Genomic DNA, 14,067 nt, shown 5'->3' on the forward strand with positions numbered 1-14,067 from the left:
CAGAAACGTTTTACAGCGTTCAGAAATTAGGCTAAAGCCCTACCAAGGAGGAATCGCAGCTGCTTAAAATAATACGTAAAGAAACACTAGAAGGGCAATCAAAACAGAGCTCTGCCAGCGCTGATCAAATTTGCCTGGCCCTTCCTAAAAGCTGTGTCTCTGCCAGTTGGCAAAACATTTTATAACTCTCTTCCTCCTTTCAGAGCACTTCAATTTTCCTTCTCTCTCCTCCTGAAATTATTTAAGAGCCTGCTATTTATTCTGCTGAAGTAATTATCCACTGCAGTGGAACAAACAGATGAAAAATACCAAATGCAGGCAAAAAAAACCCCACCGGGTTTAAGCACTTCTCGAAGCCCGGTAGGGACATCAGGCAGCCAGCAGCCTGCTCCTGCAAAACCCATCTCGACCCAAGAAGGTTTTCCTACCTGCAGGCATCTCTCCTGGTCCCATGGACCCCAGTTCACAGGCGTGGGTGGCATCAGTGGTTCCCATCCCGAACTACCTCCGCTTCTCCGCAAGTCTCAGCTGTCTTAAGAAGTGCTTGAACCCGCAGGGTTTTTGACCTGGCTTTTTTTTTTTTTTTTTTTAAAAAGTCAACAGATTTTAGGGGGAAAAAAGCCTTCAAGGGAAAGTTCTTGAATGAAAATAAGAGGCTGTGCAATAGTACGGAGTCAGAGCACATTACTCATAAGGGAATGCTCATTTTCACATGCCAGAAAAAATTCTCTCTCCAAACATAATCGTAGAAGCTATGTTCTCACCCGGGGGGAAAAAAAAAAAATAAAGGTGTGTGAAAGGACCCAGCCCTGGCTGGCTGACTGCTTCGGCTGGAAGGAGAAAGGGACTCTGCAGAACAGAACGGTTAATTGCACTTGGCAATCAGGAACTACGGCGTTAATTTAGGGGTGGAAGATAGCAACTGCCTCTAACCCGCTCCAGACTCTTCCTCATACTTTGCAACTGCTTATTCTGCTTGTCAACAGCCCCATCGGCACGGCAGGGTAGCGTTTATGGAGACATTTAGACCTTTTAGGCTTATTCTCTTACCCAGTTTAAAAAAAAAAACCCACAAACCTATTCCATCAGATGGGCACATTTAATAATAAGTCTTAGGCTGCTTTTCTTGAAAAAGATTCCTATCTGCATTGGGAAGGATTATTTCTGCATGATGTTTTGTTTGTCTCACGCAGCCGTGCCATCAAGGACTTCAGTGGCAGCTTCCCCCTCTCCAGTTCGGCTTTTGCTACTATCAGTCGCTCTACAAAAAGCCCCGAGCCCTTTTCTAGTGATGCGAGAGGAAAAACAAAGCACCGTTTCCTAGGTAGAAGCACGTGATTTTATGAAAGAAACAGCCCAGGGAGCGAAAGGTCTGCGGGAGCCACGGGATTCAGCGTAGGGATAGACACCGTTAAATAAGATGACATTTCCAGTCCTCCAAAACTTGCACCAAGTTAGAGCCGATGCATTTGAAAATCAACTGCTAGACAAGTTCAACAATGGGAAAAAAAAAAAAAAAGCAGATTTTAGTCAAAAAAAGAAAACAAAGCCTCTGGGAAACCGAACGATGAGCAATATCCTGTCTGTGCTGCTGCACGAGCATCGCGCCCCGACGGACGAGCGAGACCTCGGGGATACCTGCACCACGCTTTTCTTCTTATCCCTGCAAAACAGGCAATTAGAAGTTCTTTGAAGCACAACTTTTCCTTTTTTTTCTTTTCTTGAGCTGCCTTTCAGCAGGAAATTTTTTTTTTTCCTTTCATGTAAGACCTAGCTTCATCCATGAAAACAAAGGTTTCCTAAATTCCATCTGCGAGTTTGAAAATTCAAATATATAAACCTTTCAGTACTGCCTCCCCGCCGCGTGTTTTGCCTGTTAAACCAGTTTTTTTACAGAGACTCCAGAGACAAATTCAAAGTTACGTGACTTCATTTTACAGTGCCATATAACCTGCACCATACTGTAATGAAACAGCATGATTGCAACTGAATTTTAATTGATATTATTGTAATAAAAAGGTTCAGAGAGTTACCAGAAATCCCTCCCACCCCGATGATGACGAGCCAACCCTCAGCTATTCCAGATTTCTGCTCATTTTTATTCTAAGCTTTCGGGGGGGAGGGGGGGAAGTAGTAATACAACATTACACAGCAAGATTTATTGCGCAAACAGCACAGCAACCTAAAAATAAATTCTGCCTAATCTAGCTTCCTACAAAATTAAAGCACTGAAAATGAGAAAGAAAATTTGAGGTTTATTCTGGATTTATTGTAGGAATACAGACCTAGGTAGCACGTTTTATATACTTGTCGTTAGCATACAGTTCACGAGAACACGAGGAAACAGCAGAGTTTAATGACACCACACTTCAGGTGTACATAGCAAAATCTGTCAGTCAAATTTGCTAATGGAATAAACAGGACAAAAACCTCAGAATTGGCCTAAAAGCTTAACAAAATCCTAACAAATCAAGAACCGGACCAAAAAGCAAAGGCACCAAGACTGTCTCCAGATATCCCTGCAGAACGCCGCTAAACAAGCCGAGATCTCCAACATCCAACAACCCCCCCCCCCCCAATGCATCCGTAAGAAATGGGATTTGGAGACTTTCTAGTTTCTTTTGGCAGTGTTAGTACCCTTAAGCCAGCTTAAGTTGTTTAAAACCTGTTGAAATCTGGCTTGATAAGCACTAGCAGCACAGAAGCAGCTATTATATTACTTATTTAGGTACTGCTTGAGCTCACACGCGTGCTGTTGGCCAACGAACCCCCAGTTTAATCACACTGGGCATTAAATACATTTATCCTCAGGTTAAAAAGGTGATCTGGGTGGGCCAGGCATCTAAACACGGGGCACCACGCTCTTTGGGTTTCCCTGACAAAAATTCAAGCTTCCACGTGCACGCCTCCAACTCTGAAGTCTCAGTAATCGCTCAACAACATTACATCCCTCCAACCAAGCCGAAAATTAGCAGGTTCGAATATCGACCCCAGCTGGGGTTTTCCGGACGCAGAAAGGGTCATTCTAGTAACTTAGACCCCATTTTGGCCCATTTTGCAAACGGTTCTGCCTGGGTGCAATAATCGGCTGGGCTGTATCTAGGTTTGCTCTTGCGATCCATCCCCTCTACTGAAATCACCCTAAATTTTGTAGGGATGTAAATAAGTAGTATTTCGGGCTCACACACTCCCTCTACCGGCTCCCTGCAAGCCGCTAATTAAAGTTATTCTTGCTTGAACTTTTTCTAGCAAAACAAATAATCATGATTCATTTCAAAACGCATGCTAGCCAGAAAAGAAGAACGATCCCTAAACAAGCAAATAAAAGGCTCTGAGACTTGAAAATAGAGGATTTGACAAGAAAATGTGCACATGCTTCTCCTGTTGCAACATACGCTGTCTGAGGATAAACAGTTTGCACAGCGGCTGTCTGGATAAAACCATCCGATGCGATTTTGGGTACCTATCCAAACCTCCCTGTGACGATGCATCAGCAAGAACTCCTGCTCGATAACGCCAAGCGAACACGTGGCAGCGGATCCTGGAAACAATTGTCACCTCCCTCCTTCGTGAAGATAGCGCAGCAGGTCTGGAGCTCACGGGCAGCAGTTGGAAAGCTGCAGTTAAATTAATTATTTTGAGGACAGCCTGTAAAAATGACACAGCACTCCTTAGTTTCTACAGACACCTCTTAAACCTACCAAAGCCACTAAAATTGGTTAATCTGTATAAAAGGTTTCAGGCAAACGAAGGCAAATTTACAGCTGAACCGCGAGGAAAACGCACGCTACTGATCTAAAAACCAGTCTAGTTTTGACTGTGTGAAAAATAAGTCTGAAACCACAACTCGGAAACATCGTTTCTGTATTTACATTTCCATACAGCCCAATGCCCGTTTCTGTGTCCAAACAGCCCAGAAAACCTGCTCAGGTAAAAGAATTACATGTAAAGCACGGGAATATCTTAGAGAAGGGTTTGCTAACAAAACTAGGAGGCACCCAGACATATTGGGTGACTTAATTCCTGATTTTTTGACAGACTGCAGTAGATGCTTATTCAGTGCAGTTGGGATCTTTTTTTTTTTTTTAAATAAAACCTTTTCTTTGCACAGTATAACCCAATGAACCCGAACAGCTGCTCCCAGCGCAACTCCCACTAAACTGCTGCCCACGCGGAGGAAACCGCAGTCCCCGAGGTGCCCACGTGTCAAGCAAACACTGCCACAGGAAGGCAGCCTGCGGCAAGGGTCAGAGTCCGACCCGGCGCACGACTTCCTTGGCCGGGAAAGCACCGGACCCCATCCGCCTCCTCCAGCTCAGCCAGCAAAACAGGCAGCTCGGGAAGCAGCACAGTGTCATTTCCTACCGACCCATCGCTCCTGGCTGAGCCTCCGCTGCCTGCTGCAATCGCACCGGCCCTTTTTCCTCCCCGGTAGCTCCTCTGGTCTCCAGGATTCGGAGCTTTCTTGCCTTCGGCAAGGGCGCTCACAGGGTCTTTCCTCTCCCTTGCGCGTCCCGTGAAAGCTGGGGAGAACTCAGGGTCTTTGAGACCTTTGTCCTGTCGTTGAATCAGGCAGAAAGGGGCAACAGGATCAGGAATTAGTGCGAGAGGGAAAGCAAACTGCATAAGCCTTGTTTCCAGAAAAACAACCCTGGCAAAAGCCCATCGAGAGACAAACACACACTGCTCCGCGCAACTTCCTTCAGAAACTACCAGCACTTCGAGAGACTTAAATAATCAGCGTTAATACCCACGCTGCAGTGTTGTCCACGTCAATCGGGCAATCTCTTGTCGCTTTAAGCAGTAGGACAACCAGTCAAGAGTTAGGTTTCCAACACCGCTGCAAAATTCAGGCTTAATGTGTCGCTGCGGGAACGAAGAATGAAGTTCTAGCGCTCAGGAAAATTAAATTAAGCAAACGCTAGGTCAAGGTCAGGGTTTACCAGCGGGGCAACTTGTCATGCAAGCGCTCACATTCGAGCCTATGGTTTCCCCCCCCTGCGACGCGGTCTTTGGCTTAGCACATGCACGTGAAGGAGGAGGGGTGGGGAAAAATTTAATGTTTGCAATAGGACAAAGTTATTTTGCAGTCTAGATTCACAAACTGCAATGTTCCTCTACCGACTAAGAAATATTAGCCATGAGCAGCCCTGAGACATTTAATCTTAAGAGACTTTTCCAACCTAAATGATTCTATGATCTGAAGTGAAGACGAGCTCAAGGGTACTGACTTTCAGGCCAAAAAAAGAAGGATGCACTGGAAAAAGCCATGTATTAGCGCAGGCTCGGTAGCCAAGGTTTAATTTAAATCGATCTCCACGGCTTTCAGATGGACTGCTGACTTTGCAGCAGTTCACTGATGCAATGTTTTTATCTTTGTTAGCAAGCAGGGTACCAAGATATAATCTAGATCTAATTAGATCCAAGATCTAATACCATCTCGACACGGACACTATCAGCGTATGAGCACCGCAAATGATGCTCTCCTCCCGATCTTAACTCCATGAGCTGCTCGGCCGCAACACGTATTGTGCGTCTAACACAATAAAAGCGTGTTTTTGCGATGTCCACTCGTCTAATCACATCAAATAAATTTGTACGCCACCTCCAAACTAGTTCGTGTTAATTCCCGGTGCAAAGCCTTTGATGAAAGCTGCCAACTGCGGAGTTAACAAGATAGAAAATATTTTCCCTCTCTCAACGGTGGAGAAAAAGGAGTTTACATCGATAGATACGCACCCGGCCAGAAAAGCCTCTGGCCAACGTAGCACGTACCTGCCCGACGCAACCTTAAACGCCTTCACACGTTACCTAAGCGCGGCATCGGCGGGTGTCCCAGCGCCTGGCTCGTAAGCGCCACAGCGGTAAACAATCCCATTTTATAGGTAAAGGAACAAAAGCACCGAGAAGCCGACGTCAGGCAAGCCCTCGACAGCACTGGGATTACAATACCGGAGGTTTCTGGCTCCCTGACCTGCGCTGAAGAAATTAGGCCACCGCCTCTCCCAAGATAAGATGAATATGCAGATAGCGCCAAGAGCTCTGTTTTATTTTTGACGGGCAAGCTGGAAACAAAGATTCACTAATCAAAACGTAGAAGGGTGATGGAAAAGAGTAAGACTTATGAAAAGCAAGCACAGAGCTTAAGTGCTTGCCTCGATACCCGTACAGAGGGCTCGAGCGTGTAAATTCAGAACGTGCCTGAATTCATCACTGGGGTTTTTTAGCAGAAGATATTAACTAGGGAGGGCAAGCACCCATCGTTCTCTGCAAATATAAGACTACATACCCCCTCGTCGCACCGTGCAACGTGGATGGAGAGAAGAACGGTGCCTAAGGGTCCACGAGCACGAGACGCGTGTGTCACAGGGCATCGCCAGAGCCCGGCAAAGAGGCAAACGGCGGGTTCAAGGTGGGACTGACTTTGAGGCAGCGTGTCTTCTCCTCGCTCAAAATCCCGCGGAGCCGTCGTCAGCTCGGTGACTGGCAGTCTAGACAGTGTCTCTTTTATTCACTGTCAATACGGTGTTGGCAGCGAGCACCGGGAGAGCTCTTCTGCTGGCGCTAAAGCTTCTGCTAAACACATTTCTCCCATAAACCAGCATCTTGGTGGGGGAAAATCCCAACCATCGCCCAGCAAGCAGCGGTGTCATTTAAAGTGAGCAACAGAGGATTCCTTTAAATCCTTCAGGAGGTAAAGCAGATGGGAAGGGAAGGATAAATACTTTCCTCTTCGGCGATATGAGTGTGCAAAACAGCCCGCAGGGTGGTGGCGATTGCAACCCTATTATTAAAAAAACAGGAAGGACTGCTTGCATCCCCTCCGACACCAAGGCTTTAAAGGACAGAGAAATAGGGCTGAAGCCCCAGGGAAGACCCAGGCACCTCGGCGCGAGGGGTTGCAAACAGCACCGGCAACACCACCAAGCAGACCTCGCAAGCAACTGAGCCACCTACAGGAAAATACAACCCAGCAATTCAATTTAAAATAGATTTCACGAGAGCTAGAGCGTGACCCACCCAGCAGGCTGGGTGAGGATTTGCTGCTGTTTCCACGCGTTTTGAGAATTTGCCTGCCTTCTTATTGGAATTTTTTTTCAGCTAATGAAAAAGGCGATGCAGAATGAGAAGCAAAAGCACCGCAAGTTAGGGACGCATCGCCACTGAGAGAAGCAAGGGTTACCCTTCTATCCTATATGCCATATCTCAAGTCTAGTTGTTTAGCGAGGCTTAAAAATACTAGGTATTAAATACTAAGAAAGAGAAGACAAAAAAAAAATAGAAGTCAAATCCACATTGTGTTAACAAGCAAATAAAAATTCAGGGAAATTGTGCTAATTTCAAATTCATCCCTAGCTCTTAATTAAAAACTCAGCTTCCCCCAGCAGCCCGAGATCTACCTTCGTTACCATCCCAAACGAGAGCGCTCCTGCCACCCCAAAGGACACCCCTTTCTAACTGATAAGCACAGCCTGGCATTGCACCGAGCACGACAGCGGGGCAGACCGCCTATTATCGCGTATTGTGAAACCCCGGGATTTCACAGCATCCAAGAGTCAGGTTCAGAGCGGGCGAAGGCGTCCCACGCATCCCCTCCCGAGCCGCAACGCGCGTCCGTGTCCGCAGAACGGGTCCAGGAGGTTCGCAGGAGTCCCCAGCAGCAGTTGCGACGGGGGGAAAACAACCAGCCAGCCTAAAAACAAATGCAGGAAGAGCATGCATTCAACAGGAGAGATTAAAGGTGGCTGCTCGACGGAGGAATCGAACTAAATAATTGCAGAATGGATGCGACAACAATGGTACAGAAGTAGCTGCTGCTTGGTTTTCTCGTTTAAGGTGTTTTGGGCAGGCGCCTTCGCACGCTGGCAAAAGGAGCCGATGTGCATCCCATACCAGCGACAAGAAAAAAACCCAGAGATTCACTGAAAACGTTTGACTTTTGCAGAGTTATGCTTTTTTAATAGGCCTAGTACCCCGCACGCACTCAGCCCCCTCCTCTGAAAGCTCGCTGCGAGGATAACCGCACCGAAGGGATTCGTGATCCCTTGTTAAAGCGCAAATAAATCATTAGTATCATTGCGGGCTCTCCAGCGTGGTAAAAAGCCAGCCGTAACCATTAACATGTATCACGGATTCCCCGATGTAAAAAGTTTTGGGGTGGACAGTTTCTTCCCGCAGTCACCCCGACTTAACAACAAGATTTTTACATTTATGAGCTGCTTTTTTACCCCGAAAACCCCAAATCGCTCAGCAAACCAGAGATGATCTTTTGCCTGCCGAAATGTGTCATTTGCTGGCAGGCCGTACAGTCAGTAACAGCAAGAGCAATAAATTCTGCAGCTTCACAGGGAGCTCTGCTTAGGCAGAACATCTATCAGAAAATACAGATTTTGCTAAGGTTAGAATGTATTTTTGGTAATGATTTGCAGCATTCGGCAACAGCCCGTTGCTTTTACACCTCTAGTACGAGGCAGCCCGGCAGCAGGACACCTCCTAACACGGTCCCTTCACAACCAACTCAAATAAAAGCATCTTTTCACCAAACACGACTTGCTGTGGAGACCTGGGGTGTCCTTAAACGCATCTCAACGCGCCGACGGGGCCGTCACCACTGATCTGAGGTTTGACAAGACCAGCGGTGGAAAGGAACGTTACCACAGCACATCGGTATTAACCCAACGAGAAGCCCCAAATAAATTCAAGTAGCTCTACCAACTTACCTTAACCCTTCAAAAGCCCACATTACGGCAAAATTTGCACGAGCACAGAACAAAATAAGCCAGACAGGTGTTTCAATATGAGTCTGAAACATATGAAGAGATACAGCACGTCCCGAGTTGCAAATCACTGTCGCCTGAACTATATTAAGTAGGGGGGGGGAACGAACATTTTAAGTCACAGATGTTTCAGTAGGTGTTCAGCTAGCAAAGATAAATATCTTAAAAATTGCCATAGAAATGGGGAAGTGAACACAGTCCACAGCATGGTCCGATGTGAATTAACCAAAGCTCTAGGAGAACATTTGCAGCTCTTGAAATAGCAAGCTCCTGAAGGCAAGATCCACGTTTTCTGCGTGTTGCTCAACACAAGCCACAATTTTCGATGTGGATGTGTCACCCCGCTCTCCTCTAATCTCAGACATAAGCGAGTTCAAAAGGGATTTTGACCTGAATTTCTAAACTATATCAGAAAGCTGCATTAGCTGTTAATGGCAGCACAGCCCAGATACCTCGATGCATCTCTTGGGGATGTCACCAACCGCAGACGGTCCCACTCAGGTCAGAAAACGCACTCCGAAAAGAGCTCTTACCTGGAGAAACACCCACCGAGCACATTATCAGAGTTCTCTTTTCACAGGCTTTCATCTAGAGTTGGACCGAATCTGAGCCTAGCTCTGGCTCTAAGACCTTTTATAAGCCCTCGCAGACATCCCCACGCAATGCTGCTTTTCAAAAGCCGAGGGCTTGAAGCTTATTTACGTTCAACCTTAAGAAAATTTGTTAGGGCAAAGCCTGAATCAATGTTTTACAACAAAGCCTGCCATGACTAAACACACAGGGAAAAATAACTTCCCTCAGAGGCGCAGCTCTGTTTACACAGAAAGTGGGAAGCCTTTTCCAGCAGCACTCGCTCACATCCTGTGGAAGCGACTGGAATCGGCAGCGGGCGAAGCAGGCTGCACCGAAACCCAACGCCTCCTCGAAGCCCTGAAAACAGACCCTTACAAATCAGTCGCGTGCTGGGAACACACGGAGAACAGAGCACCCCCATCCTCCCACTCCAAAGCTACAGCTGGTGTCACTCCTTCTGTTAAACGTGAAGATTACATACGTTAAATTTCCCCGAGATTAAGGACAGGAGAGGCGAGCGCATCCCCGCTATCCTCGGGAACAAACACCCGCCTCCAGAAGGTGCCCGATGCAGCAGCTAACAGTACCAGTGGCTTAAAATCCCCAAGTCAAAGGTAACACACGTTCAACACCAGCAATAAACCATCCCAGATCTTTATACCAACCACAGGCAGGACAGTAGTATTTGTTCTGCAGGCGAGATTCCTTCTAGGGCTTCTCCGACAGCCAGAGAGAAAGTTTGAGTCTCAGAGACTAGAGGCTGTAGTAAAGTTGAATTAAATTAAAATTGAAAATTACACATGCTGCTTTTAAAAGTCCACGAGAGTAAACCAGAACAGGTTTGTAAGCCAGCGCAATAATAAAACCATACAGTGCCTTTCAAACCCAAGTGTTTCACTTGCCACCGTGGAAAAAAATGCTGCTTGGGTGGAGTCACCCGTCAGTTAAAATACCAGGTAACGCAGCAGAAAAAACACACACAAACATCTTCGCTATGCGAAAACAACCGCTGGATGCGATTCTGCTTCTGCTAGAAGCATGCAGGTACAAAAGCCCTGGTGAACAGGACTGAACCCGATGCAGTAACAACTGTAATTTCTCCCTCTGCAAGAGAAGCATCATCCTGCCTCGGAAATAGCCCGGAACCCTGCCCGGGATCTCGCTCTCTTCTCTCCCAGTTCTGACACCGGGGAAAGACCGACCCCAGGCAAACCTGAGGGACACAACCTAAGGGAAAGCCACCGGTATTCGGCCTTTCTCCGGCATCAGCCTAAGGAAAAGGAAGGAGAGATGGTGGTGGGAACACGCAGGGCTACGGAAACGAGGAAATAACAGCAAGTCTCTCTTAACTCTTCAATTAACGTCCAGCTCAGAGATTTGGCTCTCTAGAAGGGCCAAGCCCAGGCTGTGACCGCTGCGTTGCGATATGAAGCAGATCGTTAGGACACTGCAGCGTCATCACCGATTCGGGGCTTCACGAGGCCAGCTGCGAGGCAGCGGATCGATTCAGCCTTTGGGCTCCTTTGCTCTTGAAGGGCAGGGAGGGTAAAGACGACGTTACACCCAGGTTACAAATTTAGGTCAGCGGCATCTCAAATGTAATTTATTTTAATTCATGTCCCCTTTAGTAAAAGGGGAAGACTTCCCGCTGCTGATCTGCAGCACGAGCCAGTCTCACCAGTGATAATTAAAGCCATTTTAATACAAGCTACATCCCCAGCGATCAACCGGGTTATCTTACAAACAGAACACAGTGCCCATGCAACGAACAGATTCACCGTACTGCAGACAAGCATTTCAGTTTGCACGACTTCTCTTTTGTTCCTCCTCTGAGCGTTTAATTAGAGTTTAGGTTATTAAGAGAGAGATACCAAGGCTCTGCTCCTGCAGTCGTGGCTCCTAAGAAATGCCCTGCCCGATTTGAAAACCCAAAACAGGCTTGAAGCGAGACACTTCACCCCGGAGAGGTTTGGGCAGCATCTTGCAGGCAGCATGAGATAATCCTGCCGAGCGAGACCCGCGCGTCAAGATGAGCCCCTGCAGTGTCTGCTCAGCCCAGCCCCGTTGTGACAAGAAAATAACAATAAATAAAGCCATTATCAAACCACCGACAGGAGATTATCAGCGAAGACAATGGGGGGTAACACCCCAAACCCTGTTGGGCTGTTAAATACCAAGCTCGCCACCGCTACTGATTTAATACAACGCTTTCAGGACCAAAACAAATATATATACGCACGTACGGCGAGAAGCACGCGAGGCACGAACGCGGATGCGAGCCGAGATGTGGATTTGCACGGAGTTATTTGGAGAATAACTGGAGACTGAGCCTCACCTTTGTTTTTACACGTAGGAGACGTGAGCCTTCGGGGCAGCCACAGCACGCCGCAGCACCCGTCCCCCCCGCGCTGCCAGCCTGCGCCTCGGCGCTGCCCAACGCCAACACTGATTTTTTGGGGTAAACCTAGGTTTTTTGAGGTTTTTTTTTGGGGGGGGAGGGGGGCAGGTTTTGCCCACCCCCGGCGCTGAGGAAGACCCCGGGGCTGCCTTCGCCTTCCCCCCCCCCCCCCCGGGGCTGCCGCTGCCCTCGGCGGGCAGGGAAGGGGCCTCCCCCCCTCACAGGGACGAGCAGCCCTCGGGGGGGGAGCTACAACACCCCCGGGGGGGGTGTCTGCCCTTAATGGGGACCCCCCAAAAAGCGGTAAGGGGGGAAAAGAGTGGCTCAAGCCCCCAATAGGGGGGTCCCCTCCAGGCTAAGGCTTGTCCCGCCCTGAGGGGCCTGGCGGGCCGGGCCGGGCCGGGCCCGCCGCCGCCGCCCCGCTCCCCGGGGAAGGGGCGCTGCCCGCCGCCGCTCCCGTCCTTCCCCGCCCCGGGGAGCCGCACCGCGGGGCCGCTCACCTGCCGCCGGCCGCCGGCCACCGCCCGCCGCGGCCGGGCCGGGCCGGGCCCTCAGGGCTGCAGGCGCCGGGGCCGCCGCGTCGCCCGGGTGACGGCTCGAACCGGCGCCGCCATCTTCCCTCCGCCACCGCCGCCGCCGCCGCCGCTCCGGCCGCGGCGGAGAGCGCACTGCGCAGGCGCCGGCCGGCCCCGCGTCACATGACCGCGGAGAGGGCGGGGTGCGAGGGTCACGTGGCGCAGGCTCGCCATGATGGGAAGGTCACCTCTCCACCCCCCCCACACCCCCTGTAGCGCAGAGGCCTTTTTCTGGCGGGGGAGGCCGCCATGTTTGGAGGGTCTCGCGAGGGGCACGCGCGCCGCCCCGCCGCCATGTTGGAAGAGGCGGGCGGGCGAGGCCGCCATGTTGGGGAGGTCGGCTCTGAGGAGAAGGTGGCAGGGCGGCTCCCTCTCCTCCCCGGCCCCCTCACAGGCCTCGGCCGCCGCCCTTCTCCGCACGCCTCATCCTTTCCCGGGCTCCCCTCCTCAGCCACCCCCTCGGGGAGGGACGGCTGGGGCCCGGGGACCCTCCCTGCCCACAGGGCCAGGGCCTCCCTCGCCGCCCGCCACAGCCCTGCCATGTCCCTGCCTCTCCCCAGAGGCCTGGCCGCCTCCTGAGGCAGGGGGCGAGGCGGGGATGGCCCAGCAGGGAGAGGAGAGGGGACCCATCCCTGAAGGACGGCGGGTGCCCGTTTCGCCGCGGTGGTGAGGAAGGGAGGGAGCCCTCGGCGCTGCCGGAGCCCTTCCCCACGGGGGTACGTACCTCTGGGCACCACCGGGTCTGCCTTTTGACATGCAGTCGTGCTGCTGAGTAGTGGGGTGACATTATTCTTCTGGGGAAGGGGCAGAGGAAGACACCGCCATCCTCTCTGTCTCCCGCGGACCTGCGTCTACCACAGAGGTTGCTGCTCAGCATCCCGGACGCGTGCCCTGCCGAATCGGATGCCCCAGAACCCTTGTGGAGGGCTGGGGTTACCTGAAAGGAGGCGGGGAATCTGTCCATAAGCATGTAAGTAACCCAGCGTTCACCCGGGTGTGCGTACGCGACCATTAAGATCACATTCCCAAAAGCGCCGCGATGCTCCCGCACGGTTTCGTGGGACGCTCGGTCTCGAACAGGGGTGCCATGGCCTGGAATAGGATTTCTTACGGCATGGGCAAAACCGTCAGGATGGAGGGAAACGTCCAAGAATAATGCCGCCTGGATGCTGAATAGGCTACGGAGCGAGCCAACAATGCTGGGCACTGGCTGCTTGAAAACATGGTTCCTGTTTCCTTCTGGAAAAATCCCAGAGGATGGGTAGGAACAGCCCGAGGCTGCTGCGCCCTTTCCTCCCACCCGCACCGCTCCCGTGAGCCCTGCACCTCTCCCAGGGAGGGCAGACGCCGTCTCCCACCCCTCTGGGGCGCCGAAAAAGTTGAAATCCCGGGATACGAATCCCCCCCGAGCGCTGTACGCCCTGCAAAACCCCGCTAGCGGTTCCGCTTTTGAGAAACAGCCCCCCAAAACTCGGCTGTGAGGGTGCCCGGCGGTTCCCTGCCCGGATTTTGGGCTTGGCAGAGGCGGGGGGGGGGGGGGGGGGAAGGAGATCGGGAGGCTGCGGAGGCGGCCAGGGCAAACCGCAGTGTTTATGTCAGGATTGTTTTTAGCCGGAGTATTTGTTTATTTATATTTTTATTCTTTGAAGAAGCCAGTCGCCATCTGCCGGCGAGCTGAGGCTCTCGGGCGGGCGCGTTTGGGGGAAAGTTAGAGGATTTAAGGGCGGTTTCTCTTAACTCCCTG

The 14,067-nt window shown here is 50.7% G+C and overlaps 1 protein-coding gene and 1 long non-coding RNA gene across 3 annotated transcripts in view; one reads left to right on the forward strand and one right to left on the reverse strand.

The window, feature by feature from the left end:
• FBXO42 (F-box protein 42) overlaps positions 1–13,068 on the reverse strand; it is a 49,197-nt gene extending 36,129 nt beyond the window's left edge. The window contains exon 1 of one of the 2 annotated variants that reach the window (XM_076356369.1): positions 13,048–13,068. Coding sequence is in view for 1 of the 2 variants with exons in the window: in XM_076356368.1 (XP_076212483.1) it covers positions 429–453 (25 nt within the window). In the remaining variant the exon portion in view is untranslated. Of the gene's footprint in view, positions 1–428; positions 483–13,047 lie in introns of those variants that run through there. The other variant, XM_076356368.1, reaches the window with a different exon arrangement.
• LOC143169134 (uncharacterized) lies at positions 12,703–13,762 on the forward strand. The gene is made up of 3 exons (XR_012996861.1): positions 12,703–13,039; positions 13,127–13,293; positions 13,404–13,762. It is a non-coding gene; the product is annotated as an uncharacterized LOC143169134 (long non-coding RNA).
• Positions 13,763–14,067: the final 305 nt, after the last annotated feature.

This window comes from Aptenodytes patagonicus, chromosome 19 (genome assembly GCF_965638725.1).
Source record: "Aptenodytes patagonicus chromosome 19, bAptPat1.pri.cur, whole genome shotgun sequence".
NCBI lineage: Eukaryota > Metazoa > Chordata > Aves > Sphenisciformes > Spheniscidae > Aptenodytes > Aptenodytes patagonicus.